This window comes from Pristiophorus japonicus, chromosome 9 (genome assembly GCF_044704955.1).
Source record: "Pristiophorus japonicus isolate sPriJap1 chromosome 9, sPriJap1.hap1, whole genome shotgun sequence".
Taxonomy (NCBI): Eukaryota; Metazoa; Chordata; class Chondrichthyes; family Pristiophoridae; genus Pristiophorus; species Pristiophorus japonicus.
Window position 1 is genome coordinate 161,343,552 of NC_091985.1, and position 23,372 is coordinate 161,366,923.

Sequence of the window (23,372 nt, forward strand, 5' to 3'; positions counted from 1 at the left end):
ACACTATACTCGAGGTGTGGTCTCACCAAGGCCCTGTACAACTGCAGCAAGACCTCCCTGCTCCTATACTCAAATGCTCCCACTGTGAAGGCCAACATGCCATTTGCTTTCTTTACTGCCTGCTGTATCTGCTTGCCTACTTTCAATGACTGATGTACCATGACACCCAGGTCTCATTGCACCTCCCCTTGTGCTCAAGAGGCGCGGCTAGTTCTGGAGCACAAGTCTTCAGCACGACAGCCGGGATGTTGTCAGGGCCTATAGCTTTCCTGTATCCAGTGCGCTCAGCCGTTTCTTGATATCACGTGGGGTGAATCGAATTGGCTGAAGACTGGCTTCTGTGATGGTTGGGACCTCAGGTGGAGGCTGATATGGATCATCCACTCGGCACTTCTATAACCCAGTTCTGGCGAAGGGTCATCGACCTCTTACATTAGCTCTGTTTCTCTCTCCACAGATGCTGCCTGACCTGCTGAGTAATTTCAGCATTTTCTGTTTTTATTTCGGATTCCAGCAACCGCAGCATTTTCCTTTTGATTTTGCTGTGTTCAGGACTCGGGTAGGATCCATTTCAGGTGTGTCTATGGATTGATCCCTATCGTGAGGTCTGGCTCAATATGCCGTCTACAGTCACACTCTGAATCCACCAACCTTCCAGCATTCCCTCTCCGACATCTTGGTGATGCATCACGAATTTTATTTGGGAAGCCCTCCGCAAGTGCTGGAGACACCCGGGCTCTAGGAAAATCAACCTCGACAGTAGGATCATCGTGCCTATTGGTCATGCAGAATCCTAGTGGCTCTTGTATGCCTGAATTCACGTCTCCTCGAATATCAGGAGATGTCTTCAGATCTTATTTCTCGAGTTGTGTAAAGTTGGTGAGGTGACTGGGAGTGGTGCTGCAAGTTGAGAAGGCCTTCATTCTGACTTCTGGTCAGGCCACTTGCTCCCAGTCATGGGGGCTCTAGTTATCATCTCCCTTGGCCTGCAGCATGACAGGGAGATGGAACAGAGGCAGGAGGAGGAAGGCTCTCAGCAGGAGGCCTTACCCACCCAGGGTCTTCCGAGAGCACTTCCCTTCCCTCAGCCTGAGCCAGGAGCAGAGTGTGAGGTGTCTGCGCTTTATGAAGGAGGTGCTCACAGAACTCTGCCACCTCTTGCACCCAGACCTGCAGCCTCACTCCGGGGCAAGGACACCGCTGCCTGTGACTGTTGACCGTGACGGTCCTGAATTTCCTAGCGTCGGGATCTTTCCCGGCTGGAGCAGGCTACATCTGTAACATCTCCCAGTTTACCGTCCACTGCTGGGTAAGGGAGGTGACAGGAGAGGGGACTTCATTGTCTTCTCTCTGACCAGAGATCGTGCATGTGGCTTTGCCAAGATAGCGACCTTCCCCATGGTGCAGGGCGCCAGCGACTAGATGCTGTGGCTTTGCGGGCGCCGCCTCTAAATGCTGAGATCTACCAAAACCGCAAAGGTTACCGCTGGCTGAATGTGCCGTTAGTGTGCAACCATGTTCAGCACATCATGGCGGTTAATGCCCAGTATCCTGGCAGCAGGCCTGATGCTTTTATTCTGCTCCAGTCTGCTCTTCTCTGTCTTTGAGCCACTACGACAAACCAGAGAGTGGTTACTGAGCAGTAAGGACTATCCGCTGACCACCTGGCTCATGGCTCCGCTTCACAACGCACACTCACGTGGGCAACATGTGTGTAGCGAACGGCGTGCTGCCACAAGGAATCTGATAGTGCAGACCATTGCCATCCTTAAACAACGCTTCCGTTGCCTGGACCACTCTGAAGGAGCCCTGCAGTACTCCCAGAGCAGAACTCGTGTACGACCTCACCCTCTGGGGAGCTGCCGCCTTCACTACACTCTTTTTCCCCCCCCCCTCGCCGTGGCTGCAGGCCACTCGTGCCCGGTGTCTCGCCACGTGTAGAACCCGTGTCCAACCTTTCCTCTACAGGGCGCGGAGTGTCGGTATCTGAGCTGGTGGCAGCGAGTGTCAGATCGAGTGACCGGGCTGTGTATTGATCATAGATGCTGTTTCGTGCTCCACCCCCCACCACTGCTTGGCCAGGTGGCACTTCTTGGCTATCTGAAAGGAGAAAGGCTCAAGGGTGGGGCTGTGGGGAGGGGAGGGAAGGAAAGCAAGAGGAGCATGCTTACACCATGTGCAGCTTGTAAATCAGAAGCGGTTGTGGGATGAGGGGGAGAAGTGGGATGTGAGAAGGAGGATACCGACATCGTGTGTTGTTTCAGGCCTGCCGCTGGCCACGGACTCTGCAGTGCCCCTCCCAATAATGGCCAGCACTGTCTTCTCCATTGGTGTCAGATTATGCAGGCACACCTGTCCCTACGCCTGCTGTCTCCAGTTGTCAGCCACCTTGTCCTGCAAGAGAGAGGGAAGTGAGTCAGTGAGTGTGGTGTAATGTGTTTGGGTGATGTGCCTGTCATGGTTGATGAGCTGACAGTGTCCAAGCTGTGAGATGTGGGTGTGAGACTTACAGCGGTGCCAAGTGTGTGAGGGTGAGGTTGGTAGAGATTATTGATAGGTGAGTGATGGGGGTGTGGGGAATTGAGTTGTGTGTCAGGCTAGTGGTGCAGGCGGTGTGATACGGCATTTAAAAGTGAATTCACTGACCTTGACCATTCGTGTGAGGTCATTAAACTTCTTCCTGCACTGAGTCCAGGTTCTCGGGATAACACTGCTGGCATTTACCATAGTGGCTATTGGCACCTGATGCCTTTGCTGCATTTGCCTGGAGGGCATGTTCACTTCCTGCAACAAGGCCACCAGTGCTGCATCGGAGAACCTTGGAGCACGCTCGCTCCCCTATTGTGACATCAGTAGTCCTTTTTACCTGCTCTGACTCTCCTTTACCCAGTTCAAACACCTGCTGCAGGCAGAATGCACCTCCCCTTTAAGAGGTGCAGGCCAGCTTTAATTGGTGCTTGCCGGGCACGAACTTGGGGCCTCCTGCTGAGAGTTCAGCCACTCAGCGGCGCATTCAACACTGGGCTGAATGCCACAATCGTGTTCATCAGCAGGCAGCACAGAGGCTGCAAACCAATTGCCGCTTGAATAGTAACTTAAGTTAACAAAAGTAAGTTTTAAACTTGTGTGTTGATCTGTGGACGTTTTTGCACTATTTATTTTCATAGATTGTAGTGCTTTTTTTTTTAAATTTAGAAGCCACTCAAGTTTGAAGCCAGCATGTAATGAAAGTGGACTTGTCACTTTTTGTTTTGACCCAGGAAATCCTTGGCTTATCGGGGTCGGGAGCTGCTGATCAAACTGAAAGCTGCAGGTGTTGGAGACAGGCCTGTGGTGTGGGTAGCACACAGTATGGGTGGTAAGAACTTTACAAAAGCAAACGGATTTCCTCCTGTCGCTGTTTTACATTTGCCACTTTATGAAAAATATTCCAGTATCAGACTTGTATCAGACCCCTTTTAATCCTAGAATCGTAGAATGATTTAGCACGGAAGGAGGCCATTCGGCCCATCATGCCTGGTAGAGCTATCCAATTAATCCCATTCCTCTTTTCCCATAGTCTTGTAATTTTTTTTCCTATCCCAAGTATTTCTCCAATTTCATTTTGAAAGTTACTATTGAATCTGCTTCCACCAGCCTTACAGGCAGTGCATTCCAGATCACAGCAGCTCGCTCCGTAAACATAAGAACATGAGAAATAGGAACAGGAGTAGGCCATATGGCCCCTCGAGCCTGCTTCGCCATTCAATAAGATCATGGCTGATCCGATCATGGACTCGGCTCCACTTCCCTGTCCACTCCCCATAACCCCTTAATCCCTTATCTCTGTCTTAAATTTAGCAGTATTCTGGGTGTGGCTTCACCAATACCCTGTACAATTGAAGCAAGATTTCCCTGCTTTTATACTCCTTCCCCTTTGCAATAAAGGCCAAGATTCCATTGGCCTTCCTGATCACTTGCTGTACCTGCATACTAACCTTTTGTGTTTCATGCACCAAGTCCCGCTGTACTGCAGCACTTTGCAATTTTTCTCCATTTAAATAATAAATAAATAATAACAGTAGCTAGGGAATGGAGTTTGTGGCAGGGACCGAAAACAATGGTTTCAGCCTTCCCAATATTTAATTGGAAAAAATTTCTGCTCATCCAGAACCGGAGGTCGGACAAGCAGTCTGACAATTTAGAGACCGTGGAGGGGTCGAGAGAAGTTGTAGTGAGGTAGAGCTGGGTGTCATCAGCGTACATGTGGAAACTGAGGCTGTGTTTCCGAATGATGTCGTTAAGGGGCAACATGTAGATGAGAAATAGGAGGAGGCCAAGGACAGATCCTTGGGAGACACCAGAGGTAACGATGCGGGGGTGGGAAGAGAAACCGTTGCAGGTGATTCTCTGGCTACGATTAGATAGATCAGAATGGAACCAGGCGGTGCAGTTCCACCCAGCTGGACAACAGTGGAGAGGCATTGGAGAAGGATGGAGTGGTCAACTGTGTCAAAGGCTGTAGACTGGTCAAGAAGGACGAGGAGGGATAATTTGCCTTTGTCACAGTCACAAAGGATGTCATTTGTGACTTTGATGAGCTGTTTCGGTACTGTGGCAGGGTTGGAAACTGGATTTGGAGAGATTCAAACATGGAGTTGTGGGAAAGGTGGCCATGGATTTCGGAGGCGACAACACGTTCAAGGACTAAGGCGTGGGAAGGGAAGTTGGAGATGGGACGATAATTTGCAAGGACGGAGGGATCGAGGCTTATGAAGGCAGATTTGAAGGAGTGGGGGACAGTACCTGAGGCGAGAGAACCGTAAATAACGTCAACACCTGTGAACTCATCCCTTTTTGGCGTGGAAGCAGAGAAACATAGAACATAGAAATTAGGTGCAGGAGCAGGCCATTCGGCCCTTCGAGCCTGCACCGCCATTCAATAAGATCATGGCTGATCATTCAACCTCAGCACCCCTTTCCTGCTTTCTCTCCATACCCCTTGATCCTTTTGGCCATAAGGACCATATCTTAACAAACTGGCCTCAACAACTTTCTGCGGTAGAGAATTCCACAGGTTAACCACTCTCTGAGTGAAGAAGTTTCTCCTCATCTCGATCCGAAATGGCTTACCCTTTATTCTTAGACTGTGACCCCTGGTTCTTTAACTCCCCAGCAACGGGAACATTCTTCCTGCCTCTAAACTGTCCAATCCCATCAGAATTTTATACTTTCTATGAGATCCCCTCTCATTCTTCTAAACTCCAGTGGATACAAGCCCAGTTGATCCAGTCTCTTCTCATATGTCAGTCCTGCCATCCCGGGAATCAGTCTGGTAAACCTTCGCTGTACTCCCTCAATAGCAAGAAAGTCCTTCCTCAGATTAGGAGACCAAAACTGAACACAATATTCTAGGTACGGCCTCACCAAGGCCCTGTACAACTGCAGTAAGACCTCCTTGCTCTTATACTCAAATCCTCTAGCTATGAAGGCCAACAAGCCATTTGCCTTCTTCACCGCCTGCTGTACCTGCATGTCAACCTTCAATGACTGATGTACCATGACACCCAGGTCTCGTTGCACCTCCCCTTTTCCTAATCTGTCACCATTCAGATAATAATCTGTCTTCCTGTTTTTGCCACCAAAGTGGATAATCTCACATTTATCACATCATCATGCATTTGCCCACTCACCTAATCTGTCCAAGTCACCCTGCAGCCTCTTAGCATCCTCCTCACAGCTCACACCGCCACCCAGCTTAGTGTCATCTGCAAACTTGGAGATATTACATTCAATTCCTTCATCTAAATCATTGATGTATTTGGTAAATAGCTGGGGTCCCAGCACTGAACCCTGCAGCACCCCACTGGTCACTGCCGGCCATTCTGAAAAGGACCCATTTATTCCGACTCTCTTCTTCCTGTCTGCCAACAGTTTTCTATCCACGTCAATACATTACCCCCAATACCATGTGCTTTAATTTTGCACACTAATCTCTTGTGTGGGACCTTGTCAAAAACCTTTTGAAAGTCCAAATACACCACATCCACTGGTTCTCCCTTGTCCACTCTACTAGTTACATCCTCAAAAAATTCTAGAAGATTTGTCAAGCATGATTTCCCTTTCATAAATCCATGCTGACTTGGACCGATCCTGTCACTGCTTTCCAAATGTGCTGCTATTTCATCTTTAATAATTGATTACAACATTTTCCCCACCACCGATGTCAGGCTAACCGGTCTATAATTCCCTGTTTTCTCTCTTCCTCCTTTTTTAAAAAGTGGTGTTACATTAGCTGCCCTCCAATCCATAGGAACTGATCCAGAGTCAATAGAATGTTGGAAAATGATGACCAATCCACTATTTCTCGGGCTATACTTCCTTAGGTACTCTGGGATGAAGCCTATCAGGCCCTGGGGATTTATCGGCCTTCAATCCCATCAATTTCCCTAACACAATTTCCTGACTAAAAAGGATTTCCTTCAGTTCCTCCTTTTCGCTAGACCCTCGAACCCCTAGTATTTCCGGAAGGTTATTTGGGTCTTCCTTCGTAAAGACAGAACCAAAGTATTTGTTCAATTGGTCTGCCATTTCTTTGTTCCCCATTATAAATTCACTTGATTCTGACTGCAAAGGACCTAGGCTGGTCTTCATTAATCTTTTTCTCTTCACATATCTATAGAAGCTTTTGCAGTCTGTTTTTATGTTCCCTGCAAGCTTCCTCTCATACTCTATTTTCCCCCTCCTAATTAGACCCTTTGTCCTCCTCTGCTGAATTCTAAATTTCTCCCAGTCCTCAGGTTTGCTGCTTTTTCTGGCCAATTTATATGCCTCTTCCTTGGATTTAACACTATCCTTAATTTCCCTTGTTAGCCACGGTTGAGCTACCTTCTCCGTTTTATTTTTACTCCAGACAGGGATGTACAATTGAAGTTCATCCATGTGATCTTCAAATGTCTGCCATTGCCTATCCACCGTCAACCCTTTAAGTGTGCAAGTCATCCTCGATACAAGGGACTGCCTAAGAAGAACATGGGAGCCCGAAATGGAAATTGGGTGGTCAACAGCAGGAAGTGGGTTTCGTGGACAAGATGAGCTCGGAAAGGTCATGAGGGGAGATCGGAGAGAAGCTGGAGAAAGATGTGAGGTCAGGGCTAGGGCAGGGGGGATCCTTAGAGGAAGTTTGGCCCAGTGGGCTCGAGGAAGGAAGGGAAGAGGGCAGAGATGGCCGAACGGACGGTCTCAATCTTAGGGACAAAGAAGTCCATGAGTTCCTCACACTTATTGTCGGAGGTGAGGATGGAGACTGGGGACAGGGGTTTAAAAAGGCGGCTAGCAGTGGAGAATAGAAAGTGAACAATTTTGGCAGACGAGATCAGGACCCGAATATGCTTTGTGGTCCAGCAGTGGGAAATTAAGTAGGCCAAGTGGACTGTGTTACAGTAGGAGATTATCTATCTTTAGGCATTCTCAACACTTACCTCCAAGGCAACCCTCCCATGTTCTAACAATTCCACTGCCCCTTGTAACACAACACAAGTATTTTTTCTGTATAAAAATGAGTTATTAATAACAACTTGTATTTATATAGTGCCTTTAATGGAGGAAAAGCTCTGTTATACTTTGCACAAAGAAGAATGTATTGAGCCCTAAATTTATACAAGAAAAATAGTGCAGATGCTGTGAATTGGAAATAAGAACAGAAAATGCTGGAAATACTCAGCAGGTCAGGCAACATTGGTGGAGAGAGAAACAGAATTAATGTTTCAGGTCTGATGAAGGGTCACTGACCTGAAACGTTAACTGTTTCTCTCTCCGTAGATGCTACCTGACCTGCTGAGTATTTCCAACATTTTGTTTTTATCCTGAATTTACGATATGCCCATGTGCTGCCCAAGATCAACTTTTTGCTGAACAGGAGATAAAGCAGGAACCACAAGCCCTGTGCTCACGATAGCCTCGTTCTGCGCCCACCGGGTCGGACTGGACTAAATTTCCAGGTCATGTCCTCCATTTCCCAAACAGAACTTCCCTATTATTTGGATACAAAACCCCAACAGGGCGATGAAAGCCAGTGACTTGAATTAACAGCGGATGACACATGAGAGAAATGGAGAAATAAGCAGGGCCCTGAGCGACTTTACCCACCTGACCTCATCGCCATAAATCCTTTAGTGAGAAAGGCAGCCCACCCTTTCCTCCTCCCCGACTCTTTCACAAGTAGCCAGCGGTATCTCAAAGGACACGAGCGCCCAGACTCGGCCTATCTGTCTGTCAGAGAGCGCCTGGCCACGAATATAAAGCTTCCAGCTGAGGCCATGGCCTCTATTTTCTAGTCTGTTGGCTTCACCTCCATTTTGTGTGTATCATTTTCACAACTTACTGTTCTTTTGCCTTTTTATTGCCTCATTCAAACAAACCAGGGTTTTGTGGTCAGTGGGTGACCTCTGTGACCGGCTGATTGTCTCCGCCCTGCTGGGCCTTCCCTGCCACTTGCTTGTCTTTCGTCCGATGACCTGGTCCGTCCGTCGTTGAGTTCAGATGAAGCTTCAACAATGAGGCAATAACCTGATTTTTTATTTTCACGAGAGATCGGTGTATATCGCGCGCCATCTGTGTGTATTTCTTTTGCTCTTACCTGTTGAACTCCCCCTCTCCTCTGCTCTTGGTTCAGCCCAAGAAGCTGCTTTTCTATTGGCTTCTTGCCAATTCAGTAGCTGCTGGTAGCAACAGCAAGGTTTACCCACTGGGTCTGCCACAGCCAGGAGCTGGGATACCGTTTATATATATAAAAAAATTAAAATGGTTCTCCCCAGTTGCTGGCCTCGGGGGTCCCGGCAACCGGGCTTGGGGCTACCTGATAACCAGCTGCAGGAGAACTATACGTCGGGAGCCAGCAAGAAAGCAACACACAAGCCACAATGGACATTCCCGATACGTAAATCCAAGTCCAAACTTTAGACAATCTTGTTTCATTCTAAATAACAGCCGCCCTGCATGTAGTACCAGCAACTTCCGGTTTATTAATTTCCGCTATTTACAGCTTTCTTCCCCCTATCCGGCGACGGATGTCTGCCAGTCATGAAGCTGGCATTGACATCCGCGTGTGTCGGCGTCGCAGCTCACGGGTCAATTTCCCCACGGCGCGGTAAGGGGTCTGCGCACTCGGCAATGACCTCATCGCTGGTTGCGTGCCAGCCCGGGGCAGTAATCGCAGGATGGGGCACTGTCGGGCCAATGCCCCCCAAATCTCCGGGGCAATTTCCCGGGTGGCGGTAGCGCCCCCCCCTCCCCCAGGCAAAAATGCCATTGTGCCCCGTTAGTGCTCCCCGGAGGCACTTTAGCCCCCATGAAGTATGAGGTTATATGGTCCAACTTTTTCCTATTCAGGACTGAAAGGGAAAATGTCATGTAGCCGCAGAGGACTAAAGTATTAAATGAGCACTTTCCATCAGTCTTCACAAAGAAGCGGATGATGTGAAGGTTGCACTGAAAGAGGAGAGGAAAGCTATGGACAAAATAGTAATAGATAGGGAAGATGTACTAAAAAGATTAGCATTACTGAAAGTTGGTAAGTCACCTGGTCCAGATGGAATATATCCTAGGTTGCTGAAAGTAGCAAAAGTAGAAATAGCAGAGGTATTGGTCACAATCTTTCAATCCTCACTGGGTACAGGAATAGTGCCGGGAGGACTGGAGAGTTGTTAATGTTACACCACTATTCATGGGAAGAGGGATAAACCAGGTAACTACAGGCCAGTCAGCCTAACACTGGTGGTACGGAAGTTAATGGTTCCCTCTCTTCAGATCTGCTGACAGGGATACACTAGGAGTAAAAGTTCTCAATTGGGGAAAAGCTAATTTTACTGAGCTGAGATGAGATTTAGCCAGTGGATTGGAAACAGCTACTTGAAGGTAAATCAGTGTCAGAGCAGTGGGAGGCATTCAAGGAGGAGATCGTGAGGGTTCAGAGCAAGTATGTTCCCTTACAGAAAAAGGGTGGGACGAACAAATCTAGAGCCCCCTGGATGTTAAGGGGCATACAGGGTAGGATTAAGGAAAAAAGGGGAGGCTTATGCCAGATACCGAGGGCTCAATGCTGCAGAAATCCTAGAGGAGTATAGAAAATGCAGGAGTGCAATTAAAAAGGAAATTAGGAAAGCAAAGAGGAGGGAAAAAAATCAGGGAAAACCCAAATATGTTTTATAAATACATTATGAGCAAGAGTATGAATCAAAATCAAGATAAATCAAGAGTAAGAATCAAATGTAGATAAATGTGAGGTTATCCATTTTGGGGGCAAAAACACGAAGGCAGAATATTATCTGAATGGCGGCAGACTAGAAAAAGGGGAGGTGCAACGAGACCTGGGTGTCATGGTTCATCAGTCACTGAAAGTGGGCATGTAGGTACAGCAGGCGGTAATGAAGGCAAATGGTATGTTGGCCTTCATATCTAGGGGATTTGAATATAGCAGCAGGGAGGTCTTACTGCAGTTGTACAGGGCCTTAGTGAGGCCTTACCTGGAATATTGTGTTCAGTTTTGGTCTCCTAGTCTGAGGTAGGACGTTCTTGCTATTGAGGGAATGCAGCGAAGGTTCACCAGACTGATTCCAGGGATGGCTGGGCTGTCATATGAGGAGAGACTGGATCAACTGGGCCTTTATTCACTGGCGTTTAGAAGGATGAGAGGGGATCTCATGGAAACATATAAGATTCTGACGAGACTGGACAGGTTAGATGCGGGAAGAATGTTCTCGATTTTGGGGAAGTCCAGAACTAGGGGACATAGTCTTAGGATAAGGGGTAGGCCATTTAGGACTGAGATGAGGAGAAACTTCTTCACTCAGAGTTGTTGACCTGTGGAATTCCCTGCCGCAGAGAGTTGTTGATGCCAGTTCATTGGATATATTCAAGAAGGAGTTAGATATGGCCCTTACGGTTAAGGGGATCAAGGGGTATGGAGAGAAAGCAGGAAAGGGGTACTGAAGGAATGATCAGTCATGATCTTATTGAATGGTGGTGCAGGCTCGAAGGGCCGAATGGCCGACTCTTGCACCTATTTTCTATGTTTCTAAGAGCAAGGCCTATTAGAGACCATGAGGGTAATCTGTGTGTGGAAGCAGAAGACATGGATATGGTTCTTAATAAATACTTTGTGTCTGCTTTCACAAAAGAGAGGAGCGATGCAGACATTGCAATCAGGGAGGAGGAGTGTGAAATATTCACTGAAATAAACATGGGGAGAGAGGAAGTATTAAGGGGCGGAGCAGCTTTGAAAGTGGATAAATCCCCAGGCCCGAATGAAATGTATCCCAGGCTGTTAAGAGAAGCAAAAGAGAAAATAGCAGAGGCTCTGACCATCATTTTCCAGTCCTCTCTGGCTACAGGTGTGGTGTAGGAGGACTGCTAATGTTGTACCTTTGTTTAAAAAAGGAGAAAGGGATCGACCAAGTAATTACAGGCCAGTTAGCAGGTGGTGGGAAAATTATTGGAAAAAATTCTGATGGACAGGATAAATCCTCATTTAGAAAGAAACTGATTAATCAAGGATAGTAGCATGGATGTATTAAGAGAAAGTCGTGTCTAACTTGATTGAATTTTTTGAGGAGGTAACCAGGAGGGTCGATGAGGGTAGTGCGTATGATGTAGTGTATATGGATTTTAGCAAGGCTTTTGATAAGGTCCCACATGGCAGACTGGTCACGAAAGTAAAAGCCCATGGGATCCAGGGAAAAGTGGCAAGTTGGATCCAAAATTGGCTGATGCAGGACGCAAAGGGTAATGGTTGATGGGTGTTTTTGTGACTGGAAGGCTGTTGACAGTGGGGTTCCACAGGGTTCAGTACTCGGTCCTATGCTTTTTGTGGTATGTATCAGTGATTTAGACTTGAATGTAGGGGGCATGATTAAGAAGTTTGCAGATGATACAAAAGTTGGCCGTGTGGTTGATAATGAAGATGAAAGCTGTAGACTGCAGGAAGATATCAATGGACTGGTCAGGTGGGCAGAACAGTGTCAAATGGAATTCAATCCGGAGGAGTGTGAGAGAATTCATTTGGAGAGGGCTAACAAGGAAAGGGAATACATAATAAACAAAATCATAAGAAATAAGAACAGGAGTAGGCCATTTGGCCCCTCGAGCCTGTTCCGCTATTCAATAAGATCATGGCTGATCTGACCTTGGCTTCAACTCCACTTCCCTGCCCGCTCCCCATAACCCTTAATTCCCTTATCATTCAAAAATCTGTCTCTCTCCACCTGAAATATATTTAATGACCCAGCCTCCACAGCTCTCTGGAGTAGAGAATTCCAAAGATTCATGACCCTCAGAGAAGAAATTCTTCCACGTCTCCGTTTTAAATGGGTGACCCCATATTCTGAAACTATGTCCTCTAGTTCTAGATCCCCTCATAAGGGGAAATATCCTCTTTACATCTACTCTCAAGCACCCTCAGAATCTTAAACATTTCAATAAGATCACCTCTCATTCTTCTAAAGTCCAATGAGTGTAGGCCCAATCTGCTCAACATTCCTTCATAAGACAATCCCTTCATCTCCGGAATCAACCTCGTGAACCTTCTCTGAACTACCTCCAATGCAAGTATATTCTTCCTTAAATAAGGAGACCAAAACTACACAGTACTAACATAAGAACACAAGAAATAGGAGCAGGAGTCGGCCATTTGCCCCCTCGAGCCTGCTCTGCCATTCAATAAGATCATGGCTGATCTGATCCTGGTCTTAACACAACATCCACGCCCATTCCCCCTAATCTTTGACTCCCTTATCATTCAAAAATCTGTCTTATCGCCACCTTAAATATATTCAAAGACCCAGCCTCCACAGCTCCCAGGGGCAGAGAATTTCGAAGATTCACGATCCTCTGAGAGAAGAAATTCCTCCTCATTTCTGTTTTAAATGGGCAACCCCTTATTCTGAAACTATGCCTTCTAGTTCTAGATTCCCCCACGAGGGGAAACATCCTCTCTGCATCTACCCTGTCAAGCACCCTCAGAATCTTATACATTTCAATAAGTTCACCTCCTAAACTCCTATGATTATAGGCTGAACTTTTCTTCATATGACAACTCCACTATTTAAAAAAGGAGGGAGAGAGAAAACGGAGAGCTACAGACCGGTTAGCCTGACAGTAGTAGGGAAAATGTTGGAGTCTATTATAAAGGATGTGATAACGGCACACTTGGATAATATCAGCGGGATTAAACAAGTCAACATGGATTTATGAAAGGAAAACTACTGAAGTTTTTTGTGGATGTAACTGATAGAATAGATAAGGGAGAACCAGTGGATGTAGTGTATTTGGATTTTCAGAAGGCCTTTGTTAAAGTCCCACATAAAAGGTTAGTATGCAAAATTAAAGCACATGGGATTGGGGGTAATGTATTGGCATGGATTGAAAATTGGTTAACTGACAAGAAACAGTAGGAATAAACGGGTCTTTTTCAGGGTGGCGGGCAGTGACTAGTGGGGTACCACAGAGATCAGTGCTTGGGCCCCAGCTAGTCACAATATATATATAAATGATTTGGATGAGGGAACCAAATGTAATATTTTCAAGTTTGCTGATGACACAAAACTAGGTGGGGTTGTGAGGAGGATGCAAAGATGCTGCAAGGCGATTTAGATAGGTTGAGTGAGTGGGCAAACACCTGGCAGATGCAGTATAATGTGGATACATGTGAAGTTATCCACTTTGGTAGGAAAAACATAAGGACAAAGTATTATTTAAATGGTGATGGCTTGGGAAGTGTCGATGTACAGAGGGACCTGGGTGTCCTTGTACACCAGTCATTGAAAGCAAACATGCAGGTGCAGCAAGCAGTTAGGAAGGCACATGGTATGTTGCAAGAGGATTTGAGTACAGGAGCAAGGATGTCCTTGGTGAGACCGCATCTGGAGTATTGTGTGCAGTTTTGGTCTCCTTACCTAAGAAAGGATATACTTGCCATAGAGGGAGTGCAGCGAAGGTTCACCAGACTGATTCCTGGGATGGCAGGACTGTCGTATGAGGAGAGATTGGATCGACTAGGTCTGTATTCACAAGAGTTTAGAAGAATGAGAGGGGATCTCATTGAAATGTATAAAATTCTGACGGGGTTGGACAGACTGGATGCGGGTAGGATGTTTCCCCTGGCTGGGAAGTCTAGAATAAGGGGTCACAGTCTCAATACGGGGTAGGAAATTTAGGACCGAGATGAGGAGAAATGTTTTCACTCAGAGGGTGGTGAACCTGTGGAATTCTCTACCACAGAAGGCTGTGGAGGCAAAGTCACTGAATATATTTAAGAGGGAGATAGATAGATTTCGAGAAACAAAAAGCATCAAGGGGTATGGGGAAAAAGCAGGAATATGGTGTTGAGATAGAGGATCAGCCATGATCATATTGAATGACAGTGTAGACTCGAAGGGCCGAATGACCTACTACTGCTCCTGTTTTCTATGTTTCTATGTTTCATCTCGGGCATCAACCTCGTGAACCTTCTCTGAACAGCCTCCAATGCAAGTATATCCTTCCTTAAACAAGGAGACCAAAACTGTACACAGTATTCCAGGTGTGGTTTTACCAACGCCCTGTACAGTTGTAGCAGGACTTCCCTACTTTTATACTCTATCCCCCTTGCAATAAAGGCCAGCATTCTATTGGCCTTCCTGATTACTTGCTGTACCTGCATACTAACCTTTTGTGTTTCATGTACAAGAACCCCCAGATCTCTCTGTACTGGATAACCTCACATTTTCCCATATTATTATCCATCTGCCAAATTTTTGCCCACTTACTGAGCCTATCTATATTCTTTTGTAGATTCTTTGCGTCCTCCTCACAACTTGCTTTCGCACCTATCTTTGTATCGTCAGCAAATTTGGCCTCGTTTTACTCGGTCCCTTCATCGAAGTCATTAATATAAATTGTAAATAGTTGAGGCCCCAGCAATGATCCCTGTGGCACCCCACATGTACGCTGATGATACCCAGCTCTTCCTCATCACCACCCTTCACTGTCTCTTATGTTGTCAGATTGCTTGTCCGACGTTCAGTCTTGGGTGAGCTGAAGTTTTCTCCAATTAAATATCAGAAAGACTGAAGCTATCGTCTTCAACCCTTGGCACACAATCAATTCTCGAGCCCCCTTGGCCAATCTCTCAGCCGGAGCCAGACCTCTTGTGAATACAGACCTAGTTTGTCCAGAAGCTGAACGTCTACCCCCATATCCACTCCCTCACAAAGACCACCTATTTCCGCTTCCAGCCATGCCTCAGTCTTTCTGCTGCTTCTGTGATATCCACACTCTCCTGCCTCGTGTTCCCTCGCCCACCCTCCAAAGCTCTGCTGCCAGTGGCCTAACTTGCACCATCCCGTTTACCCATCACCCCATCATAGGCGGTCCCTCGAACGAGGATGACTTGATTGCACATGGGTTCACAGGTGTTTCAATGTCGTACCCGATATTCTAATCCTGAACTCCAGTTGAAAGGGTGGAAGATGCCTGTGCGTGGATTTTTTAACATGTGGTGACCGTTGCACACCAGCCACCACACGGGCTTGACAGAGCTAGGTCTTTATCCAGTAGCAAGGGTTAACCAGGACGACTGGAGACCTGCTCTGCTGCACGGACCTAGTGCGCACACATATTGCAGTGTGGGCTGGCCTGTGCTGCCCTTGACTCTTTTGGGCCCCATAGCCTCATTTGCCGCACCTCCTCCACGATCTCTTGCTGCCCCTCCGCCACAAACATTCGTCGCACCTCATATTCCTCATATACTGACCTATTGTCCCCCCGCCAATCACAGCAGCAAACCCCCATGTGCTCACTGACCTACATGTCTCCCGGTCCGGCAACGCTTCCATCTTAAAATTCTCATCCTGGTTTTTAAATCTCTCCATCCTTATCTCAGTAACCTCCTCTTGCCCGACAATGCTCTGAGATCTCTCTGCTGCTCTAACTCTGGCCTCTTGTGCATTCCCACTTCCCTCACCCCACCATTGGCAGCCCTGCCTTTAGCCATCTAGACCTTAAGCTCTGGAACTCCTGCCCTAAACCTCTCTGTCTCTCTATCTCACTCTTCTCCTTTTAAGACACTGCTTAAAACATACCTCTTTGACCAAGCACTTGGTCACCTACGCTAATGTCATCTTCTTTAGCTCGGTGTCAAATTTTATCTGATGTGTCTTGTGAAGCACCTTTGGACGTTTACTATGTTAAATACAAGTTGTTGGTATCCTTATGGACCATTTTAAATACATGTCCACGGACCTCCTGTGGTGTTGCTCAAGCTGAGCTGAACGATGCAATATTGTTTACAACAATAAGATGTTACCAACAATATTATCAGGCCCACTGACTTAGGGTGACTGAAAAAGACAAATAAAGTTATTTTCCTTTTTGGTGCTTTGGGGGATCCATTGTGTTCCTTTATCTATGTACTTAATTTTATTTCTTACTCAAAGCACACAATGTACAGGAACGTAATCGATAAGATGCATCGTTGGAGTTGGGCAACTCTGGACGTTTGGTAGCAATTTTTTAGGGTCCCTGGGGTTTGGAGCACTGTTGAGGGTACTAGGTTTCAGCAGCAAAGCTATGGCCCTGGAGTCTGGAAGCACTGGGGAGGGGATTCCTGGAAATTGGGAATACTCCCACATGCCCCCGAGTGCGATAGCACTGAGGAGGATCCGGTGGTCTGCCTGAATTAACCAGGAAGGAGTGGCTGAAGATTTGATCGTACTGTGAGGTGGGATCTGACAGCACTAGGTTCTGAGATCGGGCAGAACCAGGTTAAGAATCAATGGCCATACACCACTGGTGGTCTGCTCGCTCATCTTAGTCTCACCTTGCAACCTGTCACTATCAGACCCCACATCTGCTCTAGTCACCTGTCCCAAACACCCATTTGTACCATTCTCATCGCACGCCAGTCTGTGGTTCCTGCTGCCCTTTGAGCAAGTGGTGATTTACTCGCACAGAAACTAAACCAATGCTGACATTTTGCATGCCAAAATCAGACCAAAATACAACGTCTTTTGAGTTGTTGCTCAAGCAGGATAAATAATTGGAGGCTCCAAACCCGGCGTGATGTCTCGTTTGCTCGGAGTAACACTACATATAAAGTCTCTGCTAATTTACCCATCTATATCTGCTTTTTAAACACTGGGTCCTTGCTGAATGGCTTTGTGATTGCTAAATCCCAGCTACATAATGATGCATAGCTGGTGCATTTACTAGTGTAGCTGATGGACTTGCTTGTATCAGTGGTCTGGGCTGGGTACATTTGAGTTTAACTACGATTGCTGTGATAGTAATCTCTCTCTGAAGTCTGATGGCCCTGCGTTTAACTAGTATGATCTTTCCATTACAGGCTTGTTAGTCAAAAAGATGCTTTTAGATGCTTCCGAGGATCCTGAAATGAGGTCGGTGGTTCAGAATACCCAAGGGATTGTATTTTACAGTGTACCTCATTACGGATCTCGCTTAGCAGAGTACTCAATCAGTGCCCGCTTCTTGCTCTTTCCTTCCGTTGAAGTCAAGGAGCTTAGTAAAGGTAAGATTGGCTTATCTGGTCAACTCAATCTTCTGATTGTTTCTCTTATTCATTGACATTTGAATTTTGTATGGAACTTCATAACCGATTAATAGCAAATGCAACATTACTGCTTATCTTTAACTCTACATACTTTCAACAAAATGCCAGTCAAGACACACCTAGTTCTGTGTCCAAAATACTTTCAGTGAAGATCCAGAATCTGTGATAACTCCCTCCCATTTTTTCGAACGTTGCTATTTGTTTTCCTCCTTAATCTCGGGTCACAAATTCTCAATTAGTTGCTTCCACATTCTAAAATATCTGGGTTGAGAGTCGAAGAACTTTTAGAATTCACAAATGGGAAATGGAGATAATATTTAGTTACCATAAATAGAGCAACAGCAAATGCACTTATTGAAAATGAGACAAGAATAAACCCCAGCAGAATACAATTGGTGATGAGTGAGAGCACAGACTGAGCACTGAATTCTGTGTTACTGACTGTTTTGGGATCAGTATCCCGGACTAGGATAGATTGTGAATTGACTGATGGGCCTGCAGCTTATCTCTGTTACATGCTCAACCGCATTTGGATCACCTCTGGTGCAGGAAGCAGAAACTAGTATTTGATGTTTGTGTTCTGTCCCTACACCTAAGAAAATACAATATGGGGCATACTTTGCTTTGAAAATACTCCCCCTGAAATAATTCCAAGATGGAGCAATGTTCTCTCTCTCCATCCTTCAGTTCGAGGAACCACATCCAACTCTGACTCCCGCTAGATAAATTAGTGACCCGGGGAAGAGGTTTAGTGCTTACTTTGTAAGTTTTCAGAATTCATGTACACAGACTGTTAGCCAGAATATTGTAAAAGGCAGTAACAACGAATTGCGATGAGCTGTAACAGACGCAGGCTGTTAACAAGGAAAAAGGCAGGTGTGGATTCAGCGGCCTGAGGGAACTTGTCAGATGAAATATGAGGAACACACAAGAGAGAAATTCTGCTACCTTTGCAGGGAAAGTGGAAACAAATTAAACAGGCACTGAGAGACATGGATACATTTAATGACTGGTAGAATATTACAGTAATAGAGCTGCCCTTCCAATTACAGTAATAGAGCTACCCTTCCTGCATTATTACTGGAATCCTAAGTGATTATTTATCGTCACTTATTTTGAATAAGCTAAAAAATCAAAAGCGGATGTGCCCAATGGGCAGGAATCCCACTGCCCAGATGTTGCTTTTGTCACAGATGATGAACGGTAACAAGCCAATTCGACGTGTCCCTTGACACCAGGTCTTCAGAAGGATTCATTATCAACTTTTTATTTACCTTTGTTCATTAATATTCTCTTGTAGATTCACCTGCTTTGAGAGAACTGAACAATGATTTCACCGAGCTGGTCCGGGAGCAAGAAGTCAACATACTGAGCTTTGGGGAAATGTTACCAACAAACATTGGCAGTATGATCAAGCTGCACGTGGTACCTCCAAATTCAGCAGGTGTAGTAGAGAGAGACACTGCATGAGACCCACCTACTGCTCCTTATTCCCACCAAACTGCTGTCCACCCAACTTTCTTTCTTGGCTGCAATGTTAGCCGACGGTTCTTTCTCCTCAGGTCCTGTTCCCCTCTCCTTCAAATCTGCCGTTATCACCCCTCTCCTCAAAAAAACAACCCTTGGCCCCACTGTGCTGGCAAGCTACCGCCCCATCTCCAACCCCCCTCTCCTCTCCAACGTCCTTAAACGTGCTGACATCTCCCAAATCAGTGCCCATCTTTCTCTCTTCTCCCCCCCTCCCCCGTGTCTCTTGCTCCCCCCTCCCCCCGTGTCTCTCGTTCTCCCCTCCCCTCCCCCCATGTCTCTCGCTCTCCCCTCTCCTCCCCTCGTGTCTCTCGCTCTCTCTTCCCCCCCCCCCCCCGTGTCTCTCGCTCCCCCTTCCCCCCCCCGTGTCTCTCGCTCTCCCTCTACCCCCCCCCCCCCCCCCGCCATGTGTGTCTCTCCCCTTCCCCCAGTGTCACTTTTCCCATCCCCGTGTCCCTCTTCTCTCTTCCCCCCCTCCCTCCCGGTCGGTGTGTCTGTGTTTCTCCCAAATCCTAACCACTTGTGGCGTAAATTTTTTTCCCTTCATGTCGCCTCTAGTTCTTTTACCAATTACCTTAAATCTGTGCTCTCTCGTTATCGACTCTTCAGCCATTGGAAACCGTTTCTCGTTATTTACTCTATTTAAATCGTTCATGATTTTCGAAACCGTTCATGATTTTGAGAACCTCTATTAAAGCTCCCCTTAACCTTCTCTACTCCAAAGAGAACAAGTCCAGCTTCTCCAGTCTATCCACGTAACTGAAGGCCCTCATCCCTGGAACCATTATAGTAAATTTCTCCTGTACCCTCTCCAAAGCCTTCATGCCCTTCCTACAGTGCGGTGCCCAGAATTGGACACACGACACCAGCTGGGGTCGAACCAGTGCTTTATATAGGTTTAGCAAACAGTTTTTACTGTTCTACTTTGTTCTTCCAGCAAGGTGATGAACCTTGAGCATTACGGTGCGCTCTACTCCGCCCTAACAATGCTTCTTAACACCAACTTTGACATTTCTCACATTAGCTGACCTTGTCAGTGTTAAATGTTGGTCATTTTGTCCTAGCCTCACATATAAAACTGGAGTCTGAGCAGTTCAACATTTTTGGGGATGATCAATCTGGTGGTAGTGGGTAACACACAAGAAGTAACTGAAATATTTATACATTGAAATGATGGTAAATCACAGAAAAAATTGCTAATTTATGGTCGTCAGTTAGTGGAAAAATTCAATCTGCAACAGAGGATCACCAATCCACAGAGAGGTAGCAGCCAGTATATCACATCAAAGAAAAACTTGGATTTATATCACGCCATTCATGATCTCAGGATGTCCCAAATCATTTTATAGCCAATCAGAGACTTAAGCACAAAAATCTAGGCTGACACTCCAATCCAGAACTGAGGGACTGTCGCACTATCTTTCGGATGAGACGTTAAACCGAGGCCCCGTCTGCACTCTCAGGTGAAGTAAAAGATCCCGTGGCACTATTTCGAAGAAGAGCAGGGGAGTTCACCCCGGTATCCTAGCCAATATTTATCCCTCAATCAACATCATTAAAACAGATTATCACATCGCTGTTTGTGGGAGCTTGCTGTGCGCAGTTTGGCTGCTGCATTTCCCACATTACAACAGTGACTATACTCCAAAGGTACTTCATTGGCTGTAAAGCGCTTTGGGACATCTGGTGGTTGTGAAAGGCGCTATATAAATGCAAGTCTTTCTTTCTAAATACTTTCGAAGTGTCATCAGTGATGTAATGTAGGAAATGTATATAAACTCAAACCGTCCCCTCCCACACAACCATTCCCTTCCACTTCAAACATGATTGGTATAAAATCTGTTAAAGCCTGTCTGCGTTTTAAATATTTATTTTCCTCCAAGCACAATACAATGACTGATGTTTAAATGTAAGGGAAAATCCTGGGCATGTCATGTCCTCAAATCAATGATGGAACTCAATTAATAGAATGTGGTGACTGAAATCAAGTACAATAAATCTAAGTTAAGTAGATACTCTTCACAAAGGATAATTTATGAAAGGTGTTTTTGTTCATTAGTTTCATTCATTGTGCGCTAAGGAATACAAATTGTACAAATGAGAAAATTAAGGAACATCTGTTCCTGTACTATAAGCTTTATTTTCAGCCACTTTCAGTTAGATTGTACGTCAGAACTTGGTGTGTAGGAACAGCAGAATGCTGTGGTGTGAGTTTGGTTCTCAGCGTGAGCTGTGGCATTGTGAGAAGCTGTCAAACTGACCCGAAGTGCTTTTTCATAATTTCGAATGTTCCTTTCCCCATCCTATCATCTCCGATAACCCAGCCTGAAGTTAGCATAGGGAGATCACCTTTGCAGCTTTGTGGTCTGATTGACTCGGGCTCACAGTATGTGGCTTACTTAACTACTGAAGCCATTGATGAGGTGTTTTTTGAACATATTTATTTGTCACCAGACTCGCCTGCAACAGCTCTGTTGATTTAACTTTGTGTTGCACACTATTCATTCTGTTTTGAATTATTTTCAGACTTGGGGATTGGAGATTTTATTCCCTTGGACGTCAATCATCTAAACATTTGTAAACCGAAGAGCAGAGACTCCTTCCTTTACCAGCAGAGTCTGAAATTTATCAAAGATGCTCTGGCACAAGAATGCAAAAGATGATTCGCAGCCTCGCCAATTGGCCTGTGCTCTTTCAGATGCCATAGTTTAGACTTTAGTAAGCGCTCTCTCGCAACGCTTTCCTCGTGTACACAAACTTGTGCAAATGCCATGGATCAACACATTTTCAAATAATAATAATTGTATATAGTAAATGAGACAATGTCTATAAAATATTCTTACTGTGGCTCCACTAAAGACAATCTGCTTGTGCTCATATCTATTTTGTTACAAAAATAGTTTTTTTGAAATGATAGATAACTGCAAAAAACAATATTTAAAAATCCACATGTTTAACAAAACTGATTATTTATTACTCGCAATGTGCAATCTTTCAATTCATTTAACGTTGTCCTTTGACTTTACAAGAAAGGCAAAATTCCTGTCTTTCAGTCATGTCAAACGTGCATTCGCCAAATGTACACAATAACTTCCACTGTTAATGCTCTTTGTGTCTCATACTGCAGCCCACGTAAATCACAATTACTCGACTCATGGTACAATGTGGAAGATGCCAAGAACTTTATGGAAATATTTTGCTGGGTGTGTATATTGGGTTGTAAAACCAATCTTCCTGTGTTTGGAATGCCTTTGCTCTGCTTAGTAATAGTAAAGACAAAGAAGATCTACTTTGTGATTGTCTTGAGCAAACATTCTGAGCACAAGAAGCGATGCAAATGTTTTTGTTCTCTGAATGCTGCCTTGACAACATTTACCTTCAAACAAATATTAAAGATATTTGAAAACTCGGACATGTTTCTGAAGCTTCTGATCTTTTAAAAGTGTGCCTTTTTAAGCAGGCTCGAGGGGCTAGATGGCCTACTCCTGTTCCTAATTCTTAATTGAACTACAAAATGAGATGAAATGGACAAAATGTAATTTATGTGGGCTCTTCATGAGGTGAACAAATTTACAGCTTTCACAACCTCAGGGTGGCCCAAAGTGCTTTACAACCAATTAGTAATTTTGAAGTGTAATCGCTGTTGGAATGTACAAAACTGTGCAGCCAAGTTGCACACAGCAAGGTCCCACAAACAGCAATGACTAGATAATCTATTTTAATGATGTTGGTTGAGGAATAAATATGGCAGTGCTCCCTCAGCACTGCACTGGAGTGTCAGCCTGGATTTTGTGCTCAAGTCTTTGGAGTGGGACTTGAACCCACAACCTTCTGACTCGGAGGCAAGAGTGCTACCAACTGAGCCACAGGTGACATGAGGGAGTTGAATTATGGAACTACAACTACAGATCACATCATGGAGAGAATTATGGTAGGCAAGTTTACGGGCAAGGTAGAAGGAGTTGGGTTGCGTGCAGTGCTATCTGGGGCAAAGAAAGAACAAACCAAATAATTGGATTCAATGAGTTAAGTGGTGCATGCCAAAGGAAACGGAATTAGTAGATAATGGAAAACAATTGAGGGACAGGGAACTTCTACAGGAAGGATAATCTGCACATAATCAATTGGGGAGTTTAGTTGGTGAAAAAGCAAAAACTAAAACTAACGGATTCATTTAGCCTAGATTTTGGGGAGATACTACTGCTGTGATGAATATAAAGAGCAGAGGGCATGAGGTCATCAGGAGGTAGAACATGTGTGATTC

The 23,372-nt window shown here is 45.5% G+C and overlaps 1 protein-coding gene across 3 annotated transcripts in view; it reads left to right on the forward strand.

Moving 5' to 3' along the window:
- Window positions 1-22,517, forward strand: part of serac1 (serine active site containing 1) — a 114,250-nt gene extending 91,733 nt beyond the window's left edge. For all 3 annotated transcript variants that reach the window (XM_070890011.1, XM_070890013.1, XM_070890012.1), the window contains 4 exons: window positions 3,261-3,358; window positions 17,357-17,539; window positions 18,882-19,025; window positions 21,635-22,517. In XM_070890011.1, coding sequence (XP_070746112.1) covers window positions 3,261-3,358; window positions 17,357-17,539; window positions 18,882-19,025; window positions 21,635-21,771 — 562 coding nt within the window. In that variant the 3' untranslated portion in view covers window positions 21,772-22,517. The remainder of the gene's footprint in view (window positions 1-3,260; window positions 3,359-17,356; window positions 17,540-18,881; window positions 19,026-21,634) is intronic.
- The last annotated feature ends 855 nt before the right edge of the window (window positions 22,518-23,372 follow it).